The sequence below is a fragment of the Plutella xylostella genome, chromosome 14 (assembly GCF_932276165.1).
Source record: "Plutella xylostella chromosome 14, ilPluXylo3.1, whole genome shotgun sequence".
NCBI classification, from domain to species: Eukaryota; Metazoa; Arthropoda; class Insecta; order Lepidoptera; family Plutellidae; genus Plutella; species Plutella xylostella.
Window position 1 is genome coordinate 42,647 of NC_063994.1, and position 21,950 is coordinate 64,596.

Below are 21,950 nucleotides of genomic sequence, written 5' to 3' on the forward strand. Positions count from 1 at the left end.
ACTAGTCAATACAAATCATTCAAGCCTAAACACGAGGTAGTTATATACCGTTGAGGAGTTCCCTTGACTGCCTTCCGTTTCCATCATCAGATCAGCTCAAGGTAACCATCATATTTTTTTGTATTAAGAACTATATTTACGTTCTAAATTTGATTAGAATCGGTTAATAGGTGCTCAAATGGAAATTCATTTTTACCCCTTCTGTTTTTACCCCTTTACCCACCCTTGGAGGTAGAATAAAATTCTGAAAAAAAGGGACCACCCCTGAGCTCAACACAATACATCGAAGAAATAATTTTCAAAATCGGTCCATAAAAGGCAGAGTAATCGGTGAACATAAATAAAAAAAACATACAGACGAATTGAGAACCTCCTCCTTTTTTCGAAGTCGGTTAAAAATGAGGCTTGCGCGTACTTAACTGTGCCGTGTGATAGCTCGGCGTACCTGCGCATTTGTACCTGGTGATACTTGCGCTTGTCGTAGGCCTTTAAGGCAAGCAAATTTTTTTTTAAATGTTTTCCATCCTTTTTTATAGAAATGTTACAGGACGTTTTAGCTATTGAACTGTTTTGTCACTCTTTTTCAAGGAACAAATTGTTCTAAATTAGTGGCCTACACAGGCTTTGTGCTTAGGGCCTCCGATGCTCTTAATCCGCCACTGACCTGATGTAATAGTTAATGCTTCTTCAACCTACGTATAGGTAAGAACGTGACTGTATCGGGGGATATAGGGCTGATAGATCCGCTTAAAGTTTTCGAACAACACACTCTGCCGGATGATCGCGAAGTTGGTAATTAAACGCGCTTGCCGCCGCTGCCGCCGCCACCGCCGGCTGATATTAGATCACAACCACTTTGTAACTTACAACCGCCAAGTTATTTTCTATTTTAAGTCAACAACTACTCGTAATACTTAGGCAAATTGCATATTCAAAGAAATAAGAAATTTCAACAAGTTTAGGCCGGTTAGAAATTTAGGCAGACGAATGAAATTGCGAGTATCAAAATCCAACATGGAATTTTATGTTTTCAATTTTCCGGCCGAGCGCCCCCCGCGGCCGCACTCGAGCCGGAGTGGGGGGGGACGCCAACTAGGCAATGCTCCAAAATACGAATATGTTTTCCTTCCATTGAAAATAGTCGCGCCAATATTTGAACAGCTTAACTGTGTGCACATTTAGTGCCACTTCCCGAGCAGACCGTGGCGTGCAGTGCACTCGGACGCTGCAGTCAAAACAACTACTTCGTTTGAATTTAACTAGAGCTAGATAGAGGACCAGGCAGATGCGCGTCATGCCGCAAGCTATAAGTACCTATATCTTGTAAGTTTGAATAAGTAATAGTGGGACCCCTTTCAGCCACCTGGACTACTCGGGAGCGGCGGGATGGGGAAGGCCGAAGCTGTCCTCGGCCTTTCTTCAGTGTTGCAGATATCTTTTGGGAAAGGACTAGCTACGGACGATCGCGACTGATGGTAATAGTTAAGTAGTTAGGAATCTCCGTTTCAGTTCAGCCATTGCAAGTAAGAGGTACGTAAGCATGATTTGTGCAGTGCAGTGCGGTGAAGCGTGTATTCTAATTACCACAGATTAGCGGGAGCGCGGTGGAGCGGCGGTTTCACAGAGTAGTTTCATTATCTCCGCGCCGCCGCTCTACTCTTAACTGTGGAATGCTAATGCGCACACACACCGCCTTTAAAAGATACTCAAGAATTAATTACACTGCAACTGAGCACTTTGTGCAAATACTTTGCCGTTCCGTTTAATTAGAGCCCAGTGGTTAGGATTTTGAAACTGCGAAAAATTATAGAACTTTATGAAAAAGGTTACTTACGGTTAAATTCTTTCTACACACTTACTTTTTATACACTTTCATAGTTGAGTACACCTTAATTAAAAGATTAAAACTTGGAAAAGTCTTGACCTATAAAGGAGGTACTAGTATGTAAAACTTATTGTTATAAAAATGCAAGTAAGTATATATTTACCCAATAATGACTTTCAAAACTTTACAATGGAAATGCCTATAGATGCATTCGGTGTGCATAAAGTCGTTCTAGCCACTTGTGCGGTTCAACCGGTTGGCGAAACATTCGGTCGCCGTTATTGAATAGAGAAGCGAAAGCTTTTAGCGGCAGCTCTTATTGTGGAGTCCGGGGGCAGCGGGGGGCGGGGGGTGCGGGGGGCGCGGGGGACAGTTTCTCTAGTCCGTCGTTGACGGCGACATGCTGCTACAGTCCGCGCGGACTGGCCGCATATTGGCCGGCTTTGTGCCGCCGCGGCCAGCGTCTCGGCAAATGCGCTTCCATTGTTGGCAGCGAGATTGAACTCCACTCGCAACGTTAAACATCTCTACAAAAGGAAACACATTCCTTTTGTTGAAACGTTTGACGTTTGCTCCGGTCTTGCTTATTTCAAATTAGGTTTTCCAGCTTCTAGACCGCTGCTAACATAGGCAAAGATTGGATGAACAAAATTTGAATTAAGAAACTTGTTAAATACCAGCAGATTTACCAGTGACCGCCATCCTTGATCGTTTTGTAGAAGATGGTGGCACATCGCCTCCTTCAAGCTATTTGAACCGTTACATGTTTTAAGAACATATGCCTAAAACCCTTCCTTACAGTGTACACCCGTGCCCAATGGAGGAGTCGTAATGACTGTGATGATGATGGTGAGTATGGTGACATGTTTCAAGAAGATAGGAATTGGTTGCAATCTACTCCAGTTTATACAGTGAGCAAGCTGAGTCGTGCCACTCTGCCCACCCCTGTGCTGCCTACCAGCCGAGGCACGTGCTGCCTACCCGCCCAGGTGCCTACCTGCTGCGGCGCGTCGCCGGCGTCGCGCTCGGCGGCCGCCAGGGAGGACAGCGCGCACACGCACAGCGCCGCCACGCACACGCGCATCTGAAACAACACACGCACACCGTCACTAATAAGATAAATTTACAATTTTATAGAGTGTTTTAATAGCGTGCGGATTTCATCAAGCATGCGGGATCGCACGCCTTTAAACCGCGTCCCGCGAGCGCGACCGCGAGTTTCATGAAAAAAAAAACTTAATTAAAAACACCAATAGATACAAACTATACATATGAATATATGACTGAAACAGTATCATAAAAATCACAAACAAAATGTACGCGGTGTGGTGGTAGATTCATCGATATAATATCAACGAGGGCTGTGAAGATCTAAGCACTATATAGTGCACTAATAAAGGCACCCTGTTACTGTCCTGAAAGCTTCGTAATCACGTTACTAATGCTATGCGAATTTTTACTTTGAGCTTTTGAACATTATGTCTGTGTATACATTCATTTTTGTTACTACAATTAGATACTTATGTACTATGAAGTACTTCCTCTTTACACTAACCAGATTTCAATCAATCAACAACCGTGAATGACGAAACAGTCGCAAATTCAGTGGCGGCGTGAAGGCTCGTGAAGGCTTGACAAGTTCCTCGACACAGACGAGGCGGCGGCGGCGGCGGCGCTGAGCGATTGACAGATCAACCGACGAGATTACCAAATAGATTCCATTGTTTTTCCTTGGATTGTACGTTATTTCCTATGTTTGTGAATAACTATTACACCGCCTACTAAACTATTGTACTATAGTACTTCTGTGAATTGCGTTTTTCATTTTTCAAAATCCATATAATATATCCGCGCGATCGCTGAATGATTTCAGTCTTGCAGGTCAAATACATTTGTTTGACTGGGGTCAGTCCAGGACCCAGTGTCATACGTCTTTTTGTGGGCCATTCATCAGCAGCCAACCCTTCCCTACAGCGTGCCCCCGCCTGTGCCCCCGTCACCTGGGTGGTCGCTCTACATTACGAAAAACAAACTTTTGCAGCGCTGCTGTGTCAGCAAGTAGCTGCGACTCTATCTTGTTGAATGTGCATGGAAGCTCTCGTTTGTTTGTTATTCGCCAAGCAGAAGTAGCCCTCCAGGCCTCTGCCCTGCGACAGGCTGATCTACAAACAAATGGCCGCGAGGTCTAACGAGCGACATTTATCTCATAATGGCGTGACATTTCGAGGCTTCAAATTAATTGCAAGTTAATTTTCGTTTCCGTAAGACGCTGGATCGGTCTTTTTGCCATTTTATTTAATTATAAGATTATTAGAGAAGGAAACAGTAAGCACTTAGCGGCTAATGGAATCAAATGCGATACTAGAGCGAGTGGCGATACCGGGGGACTCATACTGGAGAACTCTGAATCCTCTAATCTTGATATCAAAACACGAAGTTTCAGGACGTCTTGTTAAGTTTCATATGTTTCACTCACCCCGTAATTTAAAATCTTAGAACCTACTAATGTTTGATCGAAAATGTTCGAGGCTAATGTTTAACTAATGTTTAATCTGTATTTAGGAGCAATAAAATCCTTTTAACCATATTATTATTAGAATTACGTTCATGACCTCATTTGCTATCGTTGACAGGGTTTAAACCTCGACTAGGTATCCGGTAATCCGGAATTGAATGCTTCTCTATCCTCCTGACACCTGGCGTGCTATGAGTAGGACATTGAAAAAAAATATAATATATAGTTTAAAAATACCTATATTAAAAGTTTTATGGAGTATCCCTGTTATTCCTTTAAAGTTTTATAAAGTACCTATCCCTTAAACAATTTGTTCTTTGACAAAGTGACAAAACAGTTCAAGTAGTTAAAATTTGATTTTTTTAAAAATTTAGTAACAGTGTATACATTTATACCTCTCGGGGTCAGGAGGCTATGGCATTATATTTAAAAGCTCTTCACCGATACTCGATGTCAATAAAGAAAGGTGATTCCAACAAGTGCATATGAAGTGTCGGTCGGGTCGGCGAGGCGCGCGGAGCCTGGTGCAGTGAGTCGACACAGCGGAAGCGGATGTGAGCTCGATCACCGACACTCGCACCAATAAGGGTAATTAACTGCAACTTGGCCAACTGAATGGAGATGCTTTTTATTGAACTTAAGAATTCTATTGATTTTACTACCCAAGGAAGAAAGTATCCTAACTAATATTATAAATGCGAAAGTAACTGTGTCTGTCTGTCTGTCTGTCTGTTACTCTTTCACGCCAAAACTACTGAACGGATTTGAATGAAATTTGATATACATACGGTCTAGACCCTGGGAAAGAACATAGGCTACTTTTTATCCCGGAATTCCTACGGTAAAACTTTTTAAGGCGAAGCGAAGCGCGCGGGAACCGCTAGTTTTATATAAATTCCTTATTAATTCAAACCGTATAAAAATACGTAACAAAAATCTGGAGCGCACTTTACATAACAATGGCGCCCTAAGAGAAGTTTGCGACAAATAACGCTGAATATTAAAAGAAATTGTTAAAATTCCCGCCATATTCCATGCATTAAAGATGGCGCATTACCGGGCAGCGGCTGACGTTTAATTTCCTCACGAAAATATTTTGATAATATTCCGAGAACGACGAGCTCCAGCAATCTTACACAAACTTGTATTAGCATACTGAGTACCGTCGCGGACGCGTCCAGCCGCCGCCGGCACGCGACGGGCGCGCGCGACGCGGCCGCGCCGGTACCGCGCTACTTGTTGAGTCCACTCGAGCTCGTGAATCATTAATGCGACACCTACACAGGTACTCACCCAGGTACTTACACCTACTTCATAAACAAATTACGAACAATATGACGTTCATTCTCAATTTTCAGGAGAATATTTTATGCAGCCAATGTTATGTAAGCAATACCTAGCTTTTACTCTAGAACTAAGGTTCATCTGTGGTCACTTAGGGAAGATATTTTCTTTACCAGGACAGGAAATTCATCATTGAATTGTAGTAGAATTGGAGAGTGTAAAAAACAGCTGCTACCTACATACATGCCATGTGTATCCACAACCACTGCACTAGACTAGCTTCATTATTAAAACGTTAGAATTAATAGGAAATAGGTAAAAGTAAAAAGTATGAAACTGCAAACAAGTGAACCGTATAAATAGGTAGCAATTTCATAAACATTTTTAAACCTGAAAGCACCCGGCGCTTTGAGGAAATCGAAACAATTACACAATGGTTTCAATAAATAGTATTCGTGTGAACACGGAGGCGCCACAACTGCGGCTCAAAGCGAAGCCCACTGTGCCACCGCCACAACGATACCTTTGATCCCATTACTGTATTTAGTTAGTGGTATAACAATGTTTACTCTTTCATTTAACCCGAAATTATGAACGTAAATTGTACCTAATATACTTTATACATAGTAGGAAGGTTTCAATTAATAATGTAGCAAAGTTGTTGAAATAAAATGGACGAAAAATATCACAAACAAGTTTGTACATCCTCAGGATTGTGATCCCCGAAGGGTACTCAGGGTGACTGGCCAGTTGAATGCGAGACTCAGGAGATGATAGGATGACTATGCAGTTTAGGAATTAGTAGAGAAAAATTATATTACAAACATATTTTTGAGTCCAGAACTCTTAATATTTTGTATTGACTATACTTATTTTTGCTATGTAAGAATTATGCAATGTCTCTATAAATCATATGTGCGGTGCCTACTGCCTATATGTAGAATACTGAACTCAGCACACCTGAGTAGGCATGTGTGTAGCATATTGTTCAATGGACGTCGCAAGGGAAAAATAAATATAAAATAAAAAATAGCAAACAAGTCAAGTGACCGCACATAAGCAGCTGTCGGCCGCGCGATCGATAGAGCACCCTGTATTAATGTCAGCTGAGCGGTCGATAGATGCACCCTGTATTAATAGCTGATCCCACGCGGTGGCCAGCGCGCCTGGCCCCGCGCCGCCGCGCGCGCCGCCCGCGCCGCGGCTCCACGTGCGCTGGACCTCACATACTGTCTATACATAAACGACGTCATTCATTTCTTTGAGCTCGTCTTGATGAGTAATAATAGCTCGGCTGGAAGGAGTTATTAGAAGCCGTCGAGTATAATATGCAAATTGGCCAATAGTGATTGACGCGCGGGTTACACTCCTCCCAGCGGCCGCCGCCACATCAACACCAAGAAGTGGCGGTATACCTACGTCCTACGTCATATTGTTAACTTAATTAACTAAATAGGTACTATCGGAACATTATCCCTGTTATTAATGATTAGCAATTAAAATGGAAAACTGAAATATTTTGTTGGCCGATACAGAATATTATTATTACATATTATGTAGATCGACGACTGAGTTGAATTTCCCGGCTGTGATAAAATGTATTTGATGAGCGGGTCGGGTCAGTTCCCCTCGGCCCGCACCTCGTGTAATCGAATCCCATTAGAACACAAAGCCTCTCCACCGCCGCTAACTTCCTCACATTTCCTCTAACTGGAGGTACAAACGAATAAAAGTTAAGTCGCGGGTGTGACTAATGCCTAGTTATTATCGTTTGGAGCTCACGTGTCTTGTTCGCAGGATGTCGGGGGAGGCGCGCGCACGAGGAATACTGATGTGCGCTGAACTAAGTTAAATACAGACAGGATTTAAAAACATTTTTTTAAGTTTTTATTTTCAATACATGTATCTTTTTAACTGAAACCTACATAAATGAACAAGAAGTGGAATGCTCCGTGTATATGTGAAATATTTTTCAGAACAATGTGCTGCGTACGTTTCAGGAACAGCAAAAAGCTAAAACCAGGACAGTCATAACAATTTTCGTACCCGTTATGCTAGCTCAAACAAACATAATCATAACATTCTTTAAATAAATGAAACTAACGCTCATAAAAGCCTGAAAAACTAATTCTGCAGCCGGATATTTTAAATAATGTTGTTGATATCAACTGCTCCAAGTGCGGAATTAAACAATTAAGTGGATAATAAATGCTGGAAGTGTAAATGTAATGGGTTGCGCGGGGCGGGCGCGGGCGGGGGCGGGCGGGCGGCGGGGCGGGGGCGGGTAATCTCCGGAGTTATGCTAATAGTAATAGGAGATATCTCCGCCGCTGTGACCACTGCGACCGCACTCATTATACGCATTTGTTTATAAAGTGAGACATCATATATTTAGGTGTGAGCCCCGATACGATATACCCCGATATTATATTTTTGGCGCTTTGGAAAAGCCTCCCAGCTAGTATGAAAAAAACGAACAAACGAGATCTGTACATTCAATAACCCGTGTAAGAAAGTGACCCCAGATATACTAAGGATATCGGTCCAGTGTGCTAGGGGATGCCCCAACTGCACCCCGCATCGAATTTACATTTACGCTACTACCAAACTTTAGATTATACAATTTAAAAAGTTGAAAAGCGTAAATATTTCCTTAAGTAGGTACCTTGATTTCACGTAATTTTACATCTAATAGCTTTTAAATTAAAAATTCACCGAATCGACGTCGTCGGGGGCAGCAGCCACGCTCAGTCAGAGTAATGAGTACTTCACATTTAGCGATCATTAATCAAATAAACATTTACTTTATTTAAGTACGTCCCATTTAAGATGAAATCATCAGCGTTTACTCCGTGAAGAAATGACGAGAAACTCCACGAGGATATTTTTAAACTGCCTTTGCTTAGACGGGAAGTTAAAAAATATGTACTTACAATAATCCTAATTTTTGTTATAGTACTTAGCATAATATATATTTATTGGTGTATGTAGTGTGGTAGTCTTGTAAAAGTGACTAAATGTTTTATCTTCCTATCTATCAATAAAATGTGAGAAGATTTAAGATAATGAAAAAAGTGTCTTTACCAAAACAATTATCTCATTATTACGCAAATCCTGCGTGAGCCGTGAACAACCCGGTCGACCCGGCCCGGGCCGCCTGGATGTATTTGCAAAAACTATTCGCAAATTTTCTGATCTATGTCTCCTGAGCAACCATCAATCTGACATTCAGAACAGGCTAGACGTGCTTAAATCGGAGTCTGCCAAAGCTGGCCTAAAAATTAATGTCGGAAAGACCAAATACCTAAGAACAGGCGACCACGTAGATAACGCGATTCTCGTAGGAACCGAAGAAGTGGAGATGGTATCACGGTTCACTTACCTAGGTAGCGTTGTGGCAGGCGATGGTGGCACTGATTTAGATGTCAGCTCCCGTATCGACAAGGCTAAAGGCGCATTTGCATGTCTGCGCTCCGTATGGCAGTCAAAACACCTCTCTCGTAGAGTGAAACTCAAAATATTCAACACCAACGTGAAATCTGTACTGCTATACGGATGCGAAACCTGGAAGACTACGAAGACCCTAACACAGAAGCTTCAAGTATTCATCAACCGCTGCCTCCGACAGATCCTGAAGATCTTCTGGCCCAACACGATATCGAATGTAGACCTCTGGAAGAGATGCCACGAAGATCCTGTTGGTTTACAAATAAAACGGCGCAAATGGAGTTGGATCGGCCATACCCTGCGTAGAGACCAAAATCACATTCCAAGACAGGCTCTTGACTGGAATCCGCAGGGCAAGCGTAAGCGAGGCCGCCCTAAACAAACATGGCGCCGTTCAATCGATGCGGAGATGCAGGACGCGGAGATGACGTGGTCCGAGGTGAAGCTCGCTGCCGTCGACAGACAGAGATGGAGAACCGTTGTGTCTGCCCTTTGCCCCACGGGGGGGTCATAGGACGCCAAGAAGAAGAAGATTCGCAAATTAAACCCGAGAAATGGGGAAACGACTCCGAAGAGACACTCGTTAAAAATTGCAATGTGTAGTTTTATCTTCCTATCTATCAATAAAATGTGAGAAGATTTAAGATAATGAAAAAAGTGTCTTTACCAAAACAATTATCTCATTATTACGCAAATCCTGCGTGAGCCGTGAACAACCCGGTCGACCCGGCCCGGGCCGCCTGGATGTATTTGCAAAAACTATTCGCAAATTTTCTGATCTATGTCTCCTGAGCAACCATCAATCTGACATTCAGAACAGGCTAGACGTGCTTAAATCGGAGTCTGCCAAAGCTGGCCTAAAAATTAATGTCGGAAAGACCAAATACCTAAGAACAGGCGACCACGTAGATAACGCGATTCTCGTAGGAACCGAAGAAGTGGAGATGGTATCACGGTTCACTTACCTAGGTAGCGTTGTGGCAGGCGATGGTGGCACTGATTTAGATGTCAGCTCCCGTATCGACAAGGCTAAAGGCGCATTTGCATGTCTGCGCTCCGTATGGCAGTCAAAACACCTCTCTCGTAGAGTGAAACTCAAAATATTCAACACCAACGTGAAATCTGTACTGCTATACGGATGCGAAACCTGGAAGACTACGAAGACCCTAACACAGAAGCTTCAAGTATTCATCAACCGCTGCCTCCGACAGATCCTGAAGATCTTCTGGCCCAACACGATATCGAATGTAGACCTCTGGAAGAGATGCCACGAAGATCCTGTTGGTTTACAAATAAAACGGCGCAAATGGAGTTGGATCGGCCATACCCTGCGTAGAGACCAAAATCACATTCCAAGACAGGCTCTTGACTGGAATCCGCAGGGCAAGCGTAAGCGAGGCCGCCCTAAACAAACATGGCGCCGTTCAATCGATGCGGAGATGCAGGACGCGGAGATGACGTGGTCCGAGGTGAAGCTCGCTGCCGTCGACAGACAGAGATGGAGAACCGTTGTGTCTGCCCTTTGCCCCACGGGGGGGTCATAGGACGCCAAGAAGAAGAAGATTCGCAAATTAAACCCGAGAAATGGGGAAACGACTCCGAAGAGACACTCGTTAAAAATTGCAATGTTTAGTGCGGTCACTAGAAGTGCCATGTACCTAGCATTATACGCAGGAGTTATTTATAAACGTAAACTTCACCTCCTCCAATTTTTATACCATTATAATAATTATTCAGTTTTGTTGACTCCTTCAGACTTTCCGTACCGTACCGTACCGTAACCGTTTATCTAAGTACAGTGTTTAAACCGAATTTAGAATTATAAAATCAAAGTTAGCTTATTTAGGTACACCTTTCGATCTGAGATGTGACTGACTTGATTTTATTGATTTGGATTGATTGGATTCCAGAACAGTAGAGTAGCAGAATATTTTAGTAGATATTAAAACAATTCAAAGGTGAAAGGGCAAAAAAGTTAACCTTTCATTCGGTGCCAAGCTCGAAGGAGTTAAACCAGTTTAATATTGATGGAGACGACGGATTCAGGCGAAATTAAAAGTTTAATTAAATCAGTTACTTATAGATGTTCTCATGTGATGTATTGATTGAGTCACAATGAGGAGCCGGGGCACCTGTCGGCTGCTGGTGCGTGCGACATGCTCCCTAATATAATTGAATTTGAATGGGAGCCTGCGCCTCGCCGCGCTGAGCCCGCGGTAATCATCATAATAGTGTAATGTACAGATTACTACAGATCCCATCTACGCAGCCATCATTCCGCTACATTGATCACGTATACAAGTCTCCACTTGATAATTAATAAGTTAATTATTTGAGGAAGCCTTTCCAAGTAGCGTTTGATTTTATACAATCATTCGCAAGCATGTTACGTAACAAATTGCAGTTCAGTATCCAAAGCAGCGCACTGCACTAGACCGGTGGTCATTAGGAGAGCCGCACACTCGACGAGCAGACTCGACTACGTCTTGAGGCAATTAGTAATCGATTCACGAGTAAATTATTCGACTGAACTAATGTCAGTCGGTTCATTGTCTGGTTTGTTTGCGACGCTGCGGGCCGAGCTCAGGGAGCATGGGGGATACTTAGTTATTCATTTACAATTAGGGTAGCTAATAGGTACTAGAGCATTATGGATGCTTTATTTTTTATTGGTGCTCCATTGATAGAAGCCCAACGTTGAACTGATAGTAGAGATTACCGGTGAGGTAAAAGAGCTCTCGAGTGTAGACCGCGAACTGATTAGCGTTGCTTGGGGCGACCTTCAGCGCGCAGCAGCGACCACCGGTAGTAGCCAGATGAGGAAGGCCCAGGATAGAGTGCTGTAGCGCTGGATGAGGTCTGTCGTTGAGATGTCCAGCCATCACCAATGGTGATATATAAGTCTAAATTTAAGGGTAATGTGTTTGAATTATCTGCAAAAACCAAGATTCTTAAGCAAAGAGTGTATTCGTATTATTAAATAGTTATATGCGGCTAGAAGTTGTGATAGGTCAGGGTCTAGCCCTTCATTGGTAAAGTGCTGCCGGCCCAGCGCTGCCCGGCCGCGGGGGCGGCGGGGGTGCGGCAGGGGCGCGGGGGCGGCGGCGTGCGGCGGTTCCCAGCGCGGTCGTCATCGGTTGCGGCATCATTAATTCATTCCTCGGATCGATCCCCGCAGCCTTGTGGTGATATTTTTGCATCAATGCAAACGACTTCTTTTTTTAAATTGTCACAGACAGTTAACGTCATAAGTAGGGTCTAGAGAGAAATAATAAAATTGACCTTTACAAGTTTGCACTTCTCATTTACTCATTTAATATGATGTAAGGATTTCTTATTTTAATTTATCGTTTTGACTTTAGCATATATGCCCTCTGTCCACTACTTACTAGGATTGTTAATACTATACAGCAATGATAGAGTTGAGTACTCTAACTTGGTAGAGTAGAGTAATCTAGCACCGCGAGCTTGCTACTCTACCGCTTTCCTATATGGTTGCTCATATTAAAATGTCAGAGTAATTACCGAACAACACTAGTCCAGGCATTACAGTATTGAATAACTGTATATTCGTCAGCTGGGTCAAGGCGGCGCGGCGTGTAGTGCACATGGTTTCTTACAACCGTTTCTCACAATTGTCTAGCGATTACATGCTTCAGTAGGTCGGGTACATGCTTGCCAACGACTTTGATGAATATTACAACTGAACATGGTCATTATAATTAATCAGCTCACAAAAGCGTTCACAAAGTGGTTGTCTTTTTTATTTTAAAGAGACATTTTTATATACCTTATTCGATGGTCTGCTAGCTGAGACAAGTAAACCCCATGTGGTTGACAATGTTGACATATCTCTGTCTGCTAGACAGTGCAGCTGCCACGTTACCATCCGTAACGATTAAGATTTGTAAAAAACATATTACCGTCGCGTCGCAAATTAACGTGTTAATGTCATTGAAAAATGACGCAGTGTAGGCACAGCTGTCTCCAGCACATGGCACTCGGCGTGGCATCGGAATGATAAAGAGAAGCTGTTTGTTTATACTTCCTGCGCAGGACACATATTTACCTCACCGATATGTACCTGTACCTATTATCTAGACTACTACGAAATCTCTCTGTAAAATGTTATGAATCATGAAAATATCTTCGTGATTCTTACTTCCATGATGCGGGACGTCGTCCCACAGCGGTCTGAGACAGGCGGTGACACTGCGCCGTGGCACAGTGACACAGACACTCGATAGAAGACAGTCAATGGCCCGGCTCAGCGAGATTCTTTACAGAACTCCTCCGTCCGATGTGCCGCTGCGGCAGGACACTGGCACGGAGTCCCCTGACCGAGTCAGTGGAGTTACCTAGCTATCTCGAATTTGTTTTGAAATTGATTTTTGGATTAAAAGTTATTGAATTTGATACTAATTTACATCGAAATGTTATTTCGTTTTAAATTTGCGACTAGGGCCCCTGGACTACAACCGCGCTTTAAAAAGAAAATGTTAAAAAAAGTGTTTCAGATTTACATTTAAGCACAGCATCTCTATTTAATAATATTACCTGACGTCAATCTGGTGTTTTGTTTGTCAAATAATATCGGGCACATAATAATGAAACTGAATACTAATAATCTGTTTTGCATACGGTATATAGCAGGCGGAAGCGGCGCTCGGCCCAGTCTGTGCCAGTACGTGAAGGTGATCCACTTCTTTCTTATTTTGGAAATTATCTGTAAGTACATTTTTAATTTAGATAACTAATTAGATTTTCGTTAATTATTTATTTATCTTGCTATCATAACAAATGCTTTGCAATTTACCCCAAATTTAAACGGAAAATGAATGTCTGTCTACTCTTGTAGATCGTAGACAGCCTTCAACGAGGTACCTACGCTACGTTGATTGGTGAAATGTTAACCAATTTAATTTTACGAAGAATTTATCTTATGCCTATTATTTGGTATAATAAGGGCTATAAATATTAAAATCATAATCATTCATATACACCAATTAACATCAGTCGACATAATTATGATATGTGTTACGTTGACTACACTACCGCGACAAAGTACCAGTTTAAGATACATAACTTTGAGCGTAGTGACTAGGAGATGCTCGAAATGGCGACTCGTCGCGTTATCGAGAAGATATTATTTAAATGCGTATTTAAATCGAAGGGTTGGATCGGAGGTTTAGCATTTTCTTCGAAGTTAAATTAAAAATATCGAATGAAAAGTTTCAGCAGGTAAATGAATGGCGCCGCTGAAAGTTTCAGATATTAAATATCTGGAGAAGGGCCTTCAGCTGAATATTACGGAACTTGCCCACTTGGCGGTCGCTCGGCTCGCTGCCCGACCAGATAAACAGGATGTCTTCCTGGTCGGATTTCGACCACGGGTGCCAATTTTACAAAGAGATAAACCATCTCAATGACATATTCGCAGTGCGAGTAGGTTGCAGTGTAGCTCCGTCAGTGTCTGCACATTATACAAGAGCACTTTCTGTTCCATCACCCTCAAAGCCTAATAATAATAAGGCGAATAACGTCACGACTGAAGAGAACCAAGCGCAGGATCGATCTCTAGACAGTGTATGAGCCACTCATACATGAGACTATTTGATGACAGCGCGTACATGCGCGCCCTCAATTAAGGAAGTCGTGACATCTGTGTAAATACACGATTATTACATTTACGACTATTATAAGTTTAAGCTTTAGTACATTATAGACCTTTATACGTATCGGTTATGTATTCATTGACACCCTGACATCCTAACATCTCTAATTGACAATAATCTTATACAGAGTGTGACATTGCATACCGCTCTGTACATTGGTCCTTCGAGCCGGATGATTCAATGTACAGAGCGGTATGCAATGTCACACTCTGTATAAGATTATTGTCAATTAGAGATGTCAGGATGTCAGGGTGTCAATGAATACATAACCGATACGTATAAAGGTCTATAATGTACTAAAGCTTAAACTTATAATAGTCGTAAATGTAATAATCGTGTATTTACACAGATGTCACGACTTCCTTAATTGAGGGCGCGCATGTACGCGCTGTCATCAAATAGTCTCATGTATGAGTGGCTCATACATACTGCCACCCAAGAGAACGAAAGCTACCTAGGTTAACTAATTAACTGAATCAAGGTTAAATCTAGTCTTAAATATTTACATGTCATCACGTTAGTCAATGTGCAGCAATAGTTTAGTGCAAGTTAGTTCTATTACTAACTATAAATAATTACAACATCTAATGCAAAATGTCTTAATCAAATGTCACTGTATGGTCTATCATGAATGAGGACGTCGATTTATTTAGATTGTTCACGGATTGATTTGAGTCACAACACTTCACTGGTGAGGCTACTTGTATATGACAGGGCACTACCTCATTAGCAACACTGCACTTGCACTCACTCACTCCCGGCCTTCGCCGGGTCATCTCGATTGGAGGCTCCTCTCGCGTACGCGGCCGCTTCTTGCATTTTTGCTTTAATTTATACAGGGTGTACAGAAGTATCACCGCTACTAATGCTGATGAAATACTGTAGTTCACGATGTGGTGAGGAAGCTCATCATTAGTGAATGCATCTGGAGTTTGTGACTTCAGTATGTCAATTTTCTGCTGTATTTCATTATATAGTTGGGTATGGTTTTCTGTGTTAACTGTATAGTGTGGCAACGTCGTGTTGATGATCTCATTCAGTGGGGATGATATAAAAGGTTTTATTGTGTCAATCTTCGGCTGTACATACATTCGATTTATAAAATCATAGTGTGCATGTATGCTGTAGGTGTCTCCTTTCATAACACAACCCTGACCTAGTGCAATGATTCCCGTGCCTTGTAAGCGTTTCTGCGATACTCCAGCTGGGCATAAAATGCGAACGTAGCATTCCTGGCAGCATGTAAACAACCAAGAGTCGCGTGCGTGTAAATTGACCTATGTGTCTGTGCATTTCTTTGTCTCAGACCGACAGTAGGTATTTATTATTCATAGTCAGATGCATGTCGCATAATGACTCATGTGTTTTGAAGCTATAGACAGGGTTTTTTAAGAGGCATAGTAATTTGTTGTCATTCTGTTTAATGCAGGTTTGAATGTCATTTTCTGTCACGGTGATAAAAGTAACGGTACTCCATCTAGGAAGTGTCCCGGTGTCAAAACGTCATCCCCAGTACGTGCATACAGGGGTCTCGAGTTAAGGCAAGCCTCAATGTGTCAAAAGTGTCGAGAACTCTTCTAATGTCAATACTTGTTTCGGATGACGCTTCATGCTGCGCACGACAGCTTCCCGAATTCCCTGCAGGTGAGATTATTGAGAATGTCTGGAAACTCTCAGGAACCGTGGGAGACTGCACACCTTACACCGGTGGTCTCCGTCGGCGGCCGAGAATTAATGTCATTGCAAGTAGAACCTCTCCTAGGCTCCACAATGTTCTTGTCAAAATATATATGTCAATTTGTCACTTGCTGAGCTTGCACTGCAATTTGTGCTGTTCCTGCAAGTAGAACCTCTCCTAGGCTCCACAATCTTCTTGTCAAAAATATGTCAATTTGTCATTTGCACTGCAATTGTGCTGTTACTGCAAGTGGAACCTCTCCTAGGCTCCACAATCTTCTTGTAAAAGATATGTCAATTTGTCATTTGCACTGCAATTGTGCTGTTACTGCAAGTGGAACCTCTCCTAGGCTCCACAATCTTCTTGTAAAAGATATGTCAATTTGTCATTTGCACTGCAATTGTGCTGTTCCTGCAAGTAGAACCTCTCCTAGGCTCCACAATGTTTTCGTAAAACATATGTCAATTTGTCATTTGCACTGCAATTTGTGCTGTTTCCGAACCGCACCACGCAACCCGACACAAACGATAAAAAATGTCACTACCCGTTTGCCGTACGTTTCGCGGGGTCCAGCTCGATAGCTCGAAGGACCAATGTACAGAGCGGTATGCAATGTCACACTCTGTATAAGATTATTGTCAATTAGAGATGTCAGGATGTCAGGGTGTCAATGAATACATAACCGATACGTATAAAGGTCTATAATGTACTAAAGCTTAAACTTATAATAGTCGTAAATGTAATAATCGTGTATTTACACAGATGTCACGACTTCCTTAATTGAGGGCGCGCATGTACGCGCTGTCATCAAATAGTCTCATGTATGAGTGGCTCATACAGACAGAAGACTGCTCGTTGGCAGCTCCAGACATACGGACAAGACTGTATCGACTGATGACAATGTACTCATGTAAATATTCGTACAACATTGCAGACTCGACAGCGGCCAGCATGCGCCCGCTGCAGCTGTGCGCGCTCGCCTGCCTGCTCCGTGAGTACCACACTGTACATTAACTGCCAGTTTCAATACTCTATGTATCGATAGCTAAAAAAAAGTAAAAAAAAAAAATGTTTATTTGCACATAAAACACATAATACCTAAGTAAAATTTAAATCTTATTTTACAAAACAAAAAGTATTCTTGCGCACATCTTACATTTAAAATCACTAAATGAACAGGGGCCCCCGAACTAGGCTTTGCCCGTATCTCGGGGTACCATTAAAAATCAAAATCTTATTGAAAGTAACATCAGTAATATAACATAAAATGTAATTATTCTAAAAAAATATATATATTTAATCAGTCTTTTAACTGTAACACATTATAAAAATAGAACAGAACAGAAAATAATAAATTATTGTAATGGACTAACTTCAAATTGCACATCTTATTCTATAATAACCTCAGTAGAGGCATAATCTAATTTAAGTAAAGACTCTTTTAACTTAATTTTAGCTTCAGAAACAGAAAGGTGTATTAGATTAGAGTATTGAAGGATATTGTTATAAACGTGTGCTCTTATATATTGTCCGAAACGTTGACCGAAAGAAGTATTAATGTAAGTAGTAGGAATTTTAAAGACACGTTTTTTAAGTAAGAAGTCATATAAATCAGAGTTTATTAGTTTTTTATGAGTAGAGAGGCATAACCGAAGGATAAACAGTTGACGAACATTAAGTAATTTAGCATCGTTATAAAGAGTTTGAGTCGGGTATCGAAAAGGTTTTCTTAACATAACTTTTATAACACATCTTTGTGCTCTTTCGGCGTGAAGAAGAGTTGTTTTAGCTGCACTTCCCCAAATTGGGATGCAGTATGAGATGATTGATTGTGTAATAGCAGTATATACTTTAGTCAGAAGCGAAGTTTCTGCAGAATTGCGCAGTTTTTTAAGGATACTTGCAGTTTTTCTGATTCGTTTAGATAAGCTGAGAATGTGTTCTTTGAAGTTTAAGTTTTGGTCTATAATTACTCCAAGATACCTTATTGAGCCCACACTTAGGATAGAATTACAATCACAGTCTTTATTAGCGGTGACGGTTTTGCAGGTATGTATTTTAAGGAAGTTGGGTGTACTTGGTTTGGACGCTGCAGTTTTATGGAAGCATATATATTTAGATTTTTTGTGGTTTAATGTGAGTAAATTTTTAGATAGCCATTCATTGATAGTAACCATGCCCTTTTCAGTATTTTCATAAGTCTTATTCCAATCACTACCTTTAAAGATAATAGCTGTGTCGTCAGCGTAACATAAAATTTCGGCATTTATTTGGAGATCATGTATGTCATTCATATAGATAAGAAAGAGTGTAGGTCCAAGAATGCTACCCTGTGGTACGCCGTACATAACGGGTAGCGTGTCACTTTTGTGTGATCCGATTTTAACCAGCTGTTTACGGCCGGATAGGTAGCTATTGAACCAGTCTAGCGCAATGCCTCTGATACCAAATTGCTGTAGCTTGCTTAAGAGGATTCTGGAAGAAACAGTATCAAAGGCCTTGGCCAGATCGAGGAATACTCCTATACAGCCATTTCCACTATCCAAGTATTGGGACACCAGATCTGATAGAAGTACTACAGCATCTTCTGTAGATTTATAATGTCTGAAACCAAATTGGCGGGGAGATAAAAGATTCCGAGATTCTATGAATTTTACTAAACGATTATTGACTATGCGTTCGAGAATTTTTGAAAGTATGCTGAGAAGAGAGATTGGTCTATAGTTTTCAGGGCAACTTCTTGGTCCGCCTTTATGAATTGGAGTTATAGAAGAAGTTTTCCATGCTTCTGGAAAGCAACCATTAGTAATGCTAAGGTTAAAAATGTGAGCTAGAGGTTCAGCAATTATGTTTTTTGTATTTTTTAGCAGTAGTGGTGTTATCCCGTCTAATCCAGGAGCACTCTCTATTTTTAAGCTATTTATTATGGTAATTATTTCATTTGGATCAGTAGGTTCTAGGAAAAGCGAGGTGGACGATTCTTTACTTTTTGTGTTTAGAGCTAGTTCATGTTCCGTAAAGTTCTTTTTCTTAAGGATATTGTTAGCCAGATTATGGCCTACTGAAGCAAAGTATTTATTGGTGATATTTAAAGATTCTATAGGGTTATTATTTATGGTAGTGAGTTCGGTTGCATTGTTACTTTTTGTTTTAATGTTACATATTTTCTTTATTTTATTCCAGAGAATTTTACTATTTTTCATATTACTTTGAAGTTCGCTTTTATCATATTCTGTCTTTACTTTTCGTATTAAATTTTTATAAAAGTTTCTATATCGCGTATAAGTTAATTTTAATATTTCATTTTGTGGATCTGATTTAAGTTTCATGTGTAATTTGTCCCTATTTCTAGCACATCTAATCAATCCTGGGGTCATCCAAGGTTCTATAACGAGTTTAGACTTACTTAGTTTTATTGTTTTGGAATTGTTTAGAATAGCATTATTTAAGATGGAGAGAAAAATGTTTGCAGCAGCGTCAGTTTCAGATTGCTCTATCACTACTGACCAGTCAGACTTTGAAAGTTCTTCAGCAACTGAATTGTGATCTATAACTTGACGAAATCTGGTAGGAATATTTTTTGGTGATTTTGCTCCTAAACCTGCTATGACAATTTTGTGGTCAGTGATGTCGGATTCGCATACTATACCAACGGCAGGTAAGTCAGATTTAATAGAAATATGATCCAGGCAAGCATTAGACCGCGTTGGCTAAGTTATAGCTTGATCAAAACTGTGTTCGGTATAGAGGCACAAATATTCTTCAGAATCGGGAGACAGTAAATCAATTTTGACAGTAAATCAGTAAAAAGCTGATAGTAATCATACGATTTTGACACATAATAATATGCATTCTGTCAAAATCGTAAGAAAGTAACTGTCAGGTATCGATAGATAGTTATTAAAACAGTAACAGATATTGTACATAGACGTACAGACTGTCCTTGGCCCAACAATGAGCGAAACTAATTTTATTCCAACACAAAATGTTCTTTATGCTTAAAAAGTATAATTACATATTTTACACCTGCTATAATATTACACAATTGATGTTACAAATGTAGGTAAATATGTGTATTGAAATCTCGCACGGTTTTCTCGAATAACGTATTTAATTGTGTTACTTTCAATGTAACGTTTGACTGCGCAGCGAGCGTGCGTCGACTCACGCGTCCACAATGGTGGCTCAGATAATAAAGAGGCGGACAATTAAACCCTTGTGCCTTATATATATTGTATGTTTTTTAAGTATGTCGATGATTCCATAATTTAAAAAATCTACTACTTTCATAACGAAGTTTGACTCCCGCAAAATCACTAAACATAGTTTTTAAACTCGGAATGTTATAGTTTCAAAATATGAACTGTGCCGGCAATGTGTACAGCGGGGTAAGTGGCTATTAACAAGCAGGTTAACACTAACTAATATTTACACAAACTAACGCCATCTATATGTAAATTACTGCAGAATTCAATCGTGGCTCGGAATAATAACTGCGTTCCACTAGATATGGTCAATAAAATAAGTTCCGCCAAAATTATAATATAAATTCCATGGACGGGCTGTTAAACAGAGATAGACAGGTATAACATTGAAAATATTTAATTTCCCAACTTGACCTTTTCGCTGACACCAACATTTACCTATATAGAGCAAGGCTTTCAGGAGAATTTCATAATGGGAATATTTAGCAACAACTTTTTAAATCGCGAGATATCGGACGAAACCAATTTCCACTTAAAAATTGGGACCCGTTTTTATAATTAAAGTCAAACAACACTTTTAAAGATTACATTTTAGCTTCAGCACTTGCAAACAAAATCAATTCAAGTTTCTGATTCGATTAATTCTCGTAAGTATATCGTGTGGTGTGTGTTGGCGGATTTATGTACAATTTGTACATCTAGAAGAATAATGCACCGCCCGCCGCCGCCGCCGGCCCGACCCAACTCTGATATTGTGAGGCTTACTGAGGCTTTCCGAGGATACACATTACTTAGTCGGTTTTAAATTGAGTTTTCGACATAATAGGCACAAAAGACCGCACAATACCGCTGCACGATTTTGCACAATTGCCATTACAAATTAATGTTTAATCTATTTGCTACAATGGGATAATTACCCGTATTACCAGCGCCAGCGGCCAAAATACACAAAAACAATGTAAACAAAGCGACATTTAACTGCTCTTTACGTGTGTGCGAGTGTGCGAGTGTTTGCCGCAATTATTGTCAAATAACAACAAACACATGTCATGTCACGCGTCGTGCTGAATGTACAGAAACTCGTCAATCTGCATAGAGATGGCGTCCGCTCTTTCCAGCGTTTTCACAGACGAGTGGAATAAATTAGCGGGAGCGTAGTCCGCGGCCTCCGGACTCCAATATCTATGTATGTATAATATACATAGATATATCTATGTATGTATAATACATATACATAGATATATCTATGTATGTATAATATGCATAGATATTGGAGTCTGATCTAATCATCAGAAAGCAAGTACATTTTATTATTGGCTTC

At 40.9% G+C, this 21,950-nt stretch overlaps 2 protein-coding genes across 5 annotated transcripts in view; one reads left to right on the forward strand and one right to left on the reverse strand.

Moving 5' to 3' along the window:
• LOC105395782 (prothoracicostatic peptides) overlaps positions 1-21,950 on the reverse strand; it is a 50,029-nt gene that overhangs the window by 15,867 nt on the left and 12,212 nt on the right. For all 3 annotated transcript variants that reach the window (XM_038120711.2, XM_038120709.2, XM_038120708.2), the window contains exon 2: positions 2,823-2,909. In XM_038120711.2, coding sequence (XP_037976639.2) covers positions 2,823-2,909 — 87 coding nt within the window. The remainder of the gene's footprint in view (positions 1-2,822; positions 2,910-21,950) is intronic.
• The window catches only part of LOC125489411, a 32,127-nt gene continuing 23,840 nt past the window's right edge, over positions 13,664-21,950 (forward strand). Inside the window, exons 1-2 of one of the 2 annotated variants that reach the window (XM_048625237.1) lie at positions 13,664-13,799; positions 17,359-17,415. In XM_048625237.1, the coding sequence (XP_048481194.1) occupies positions 13,679-13,799; positions 17,359-17,415 (178 nt within the window). In that variant the 5' untranslated portion in view covers positions 13,664-13,678. The remainder of the gene's footprint in view (positions 13,800-17,358; positions 17,416-21,950) is intronic. The other variant, XM_048625238.1, reaches the window with a different exon arrangement.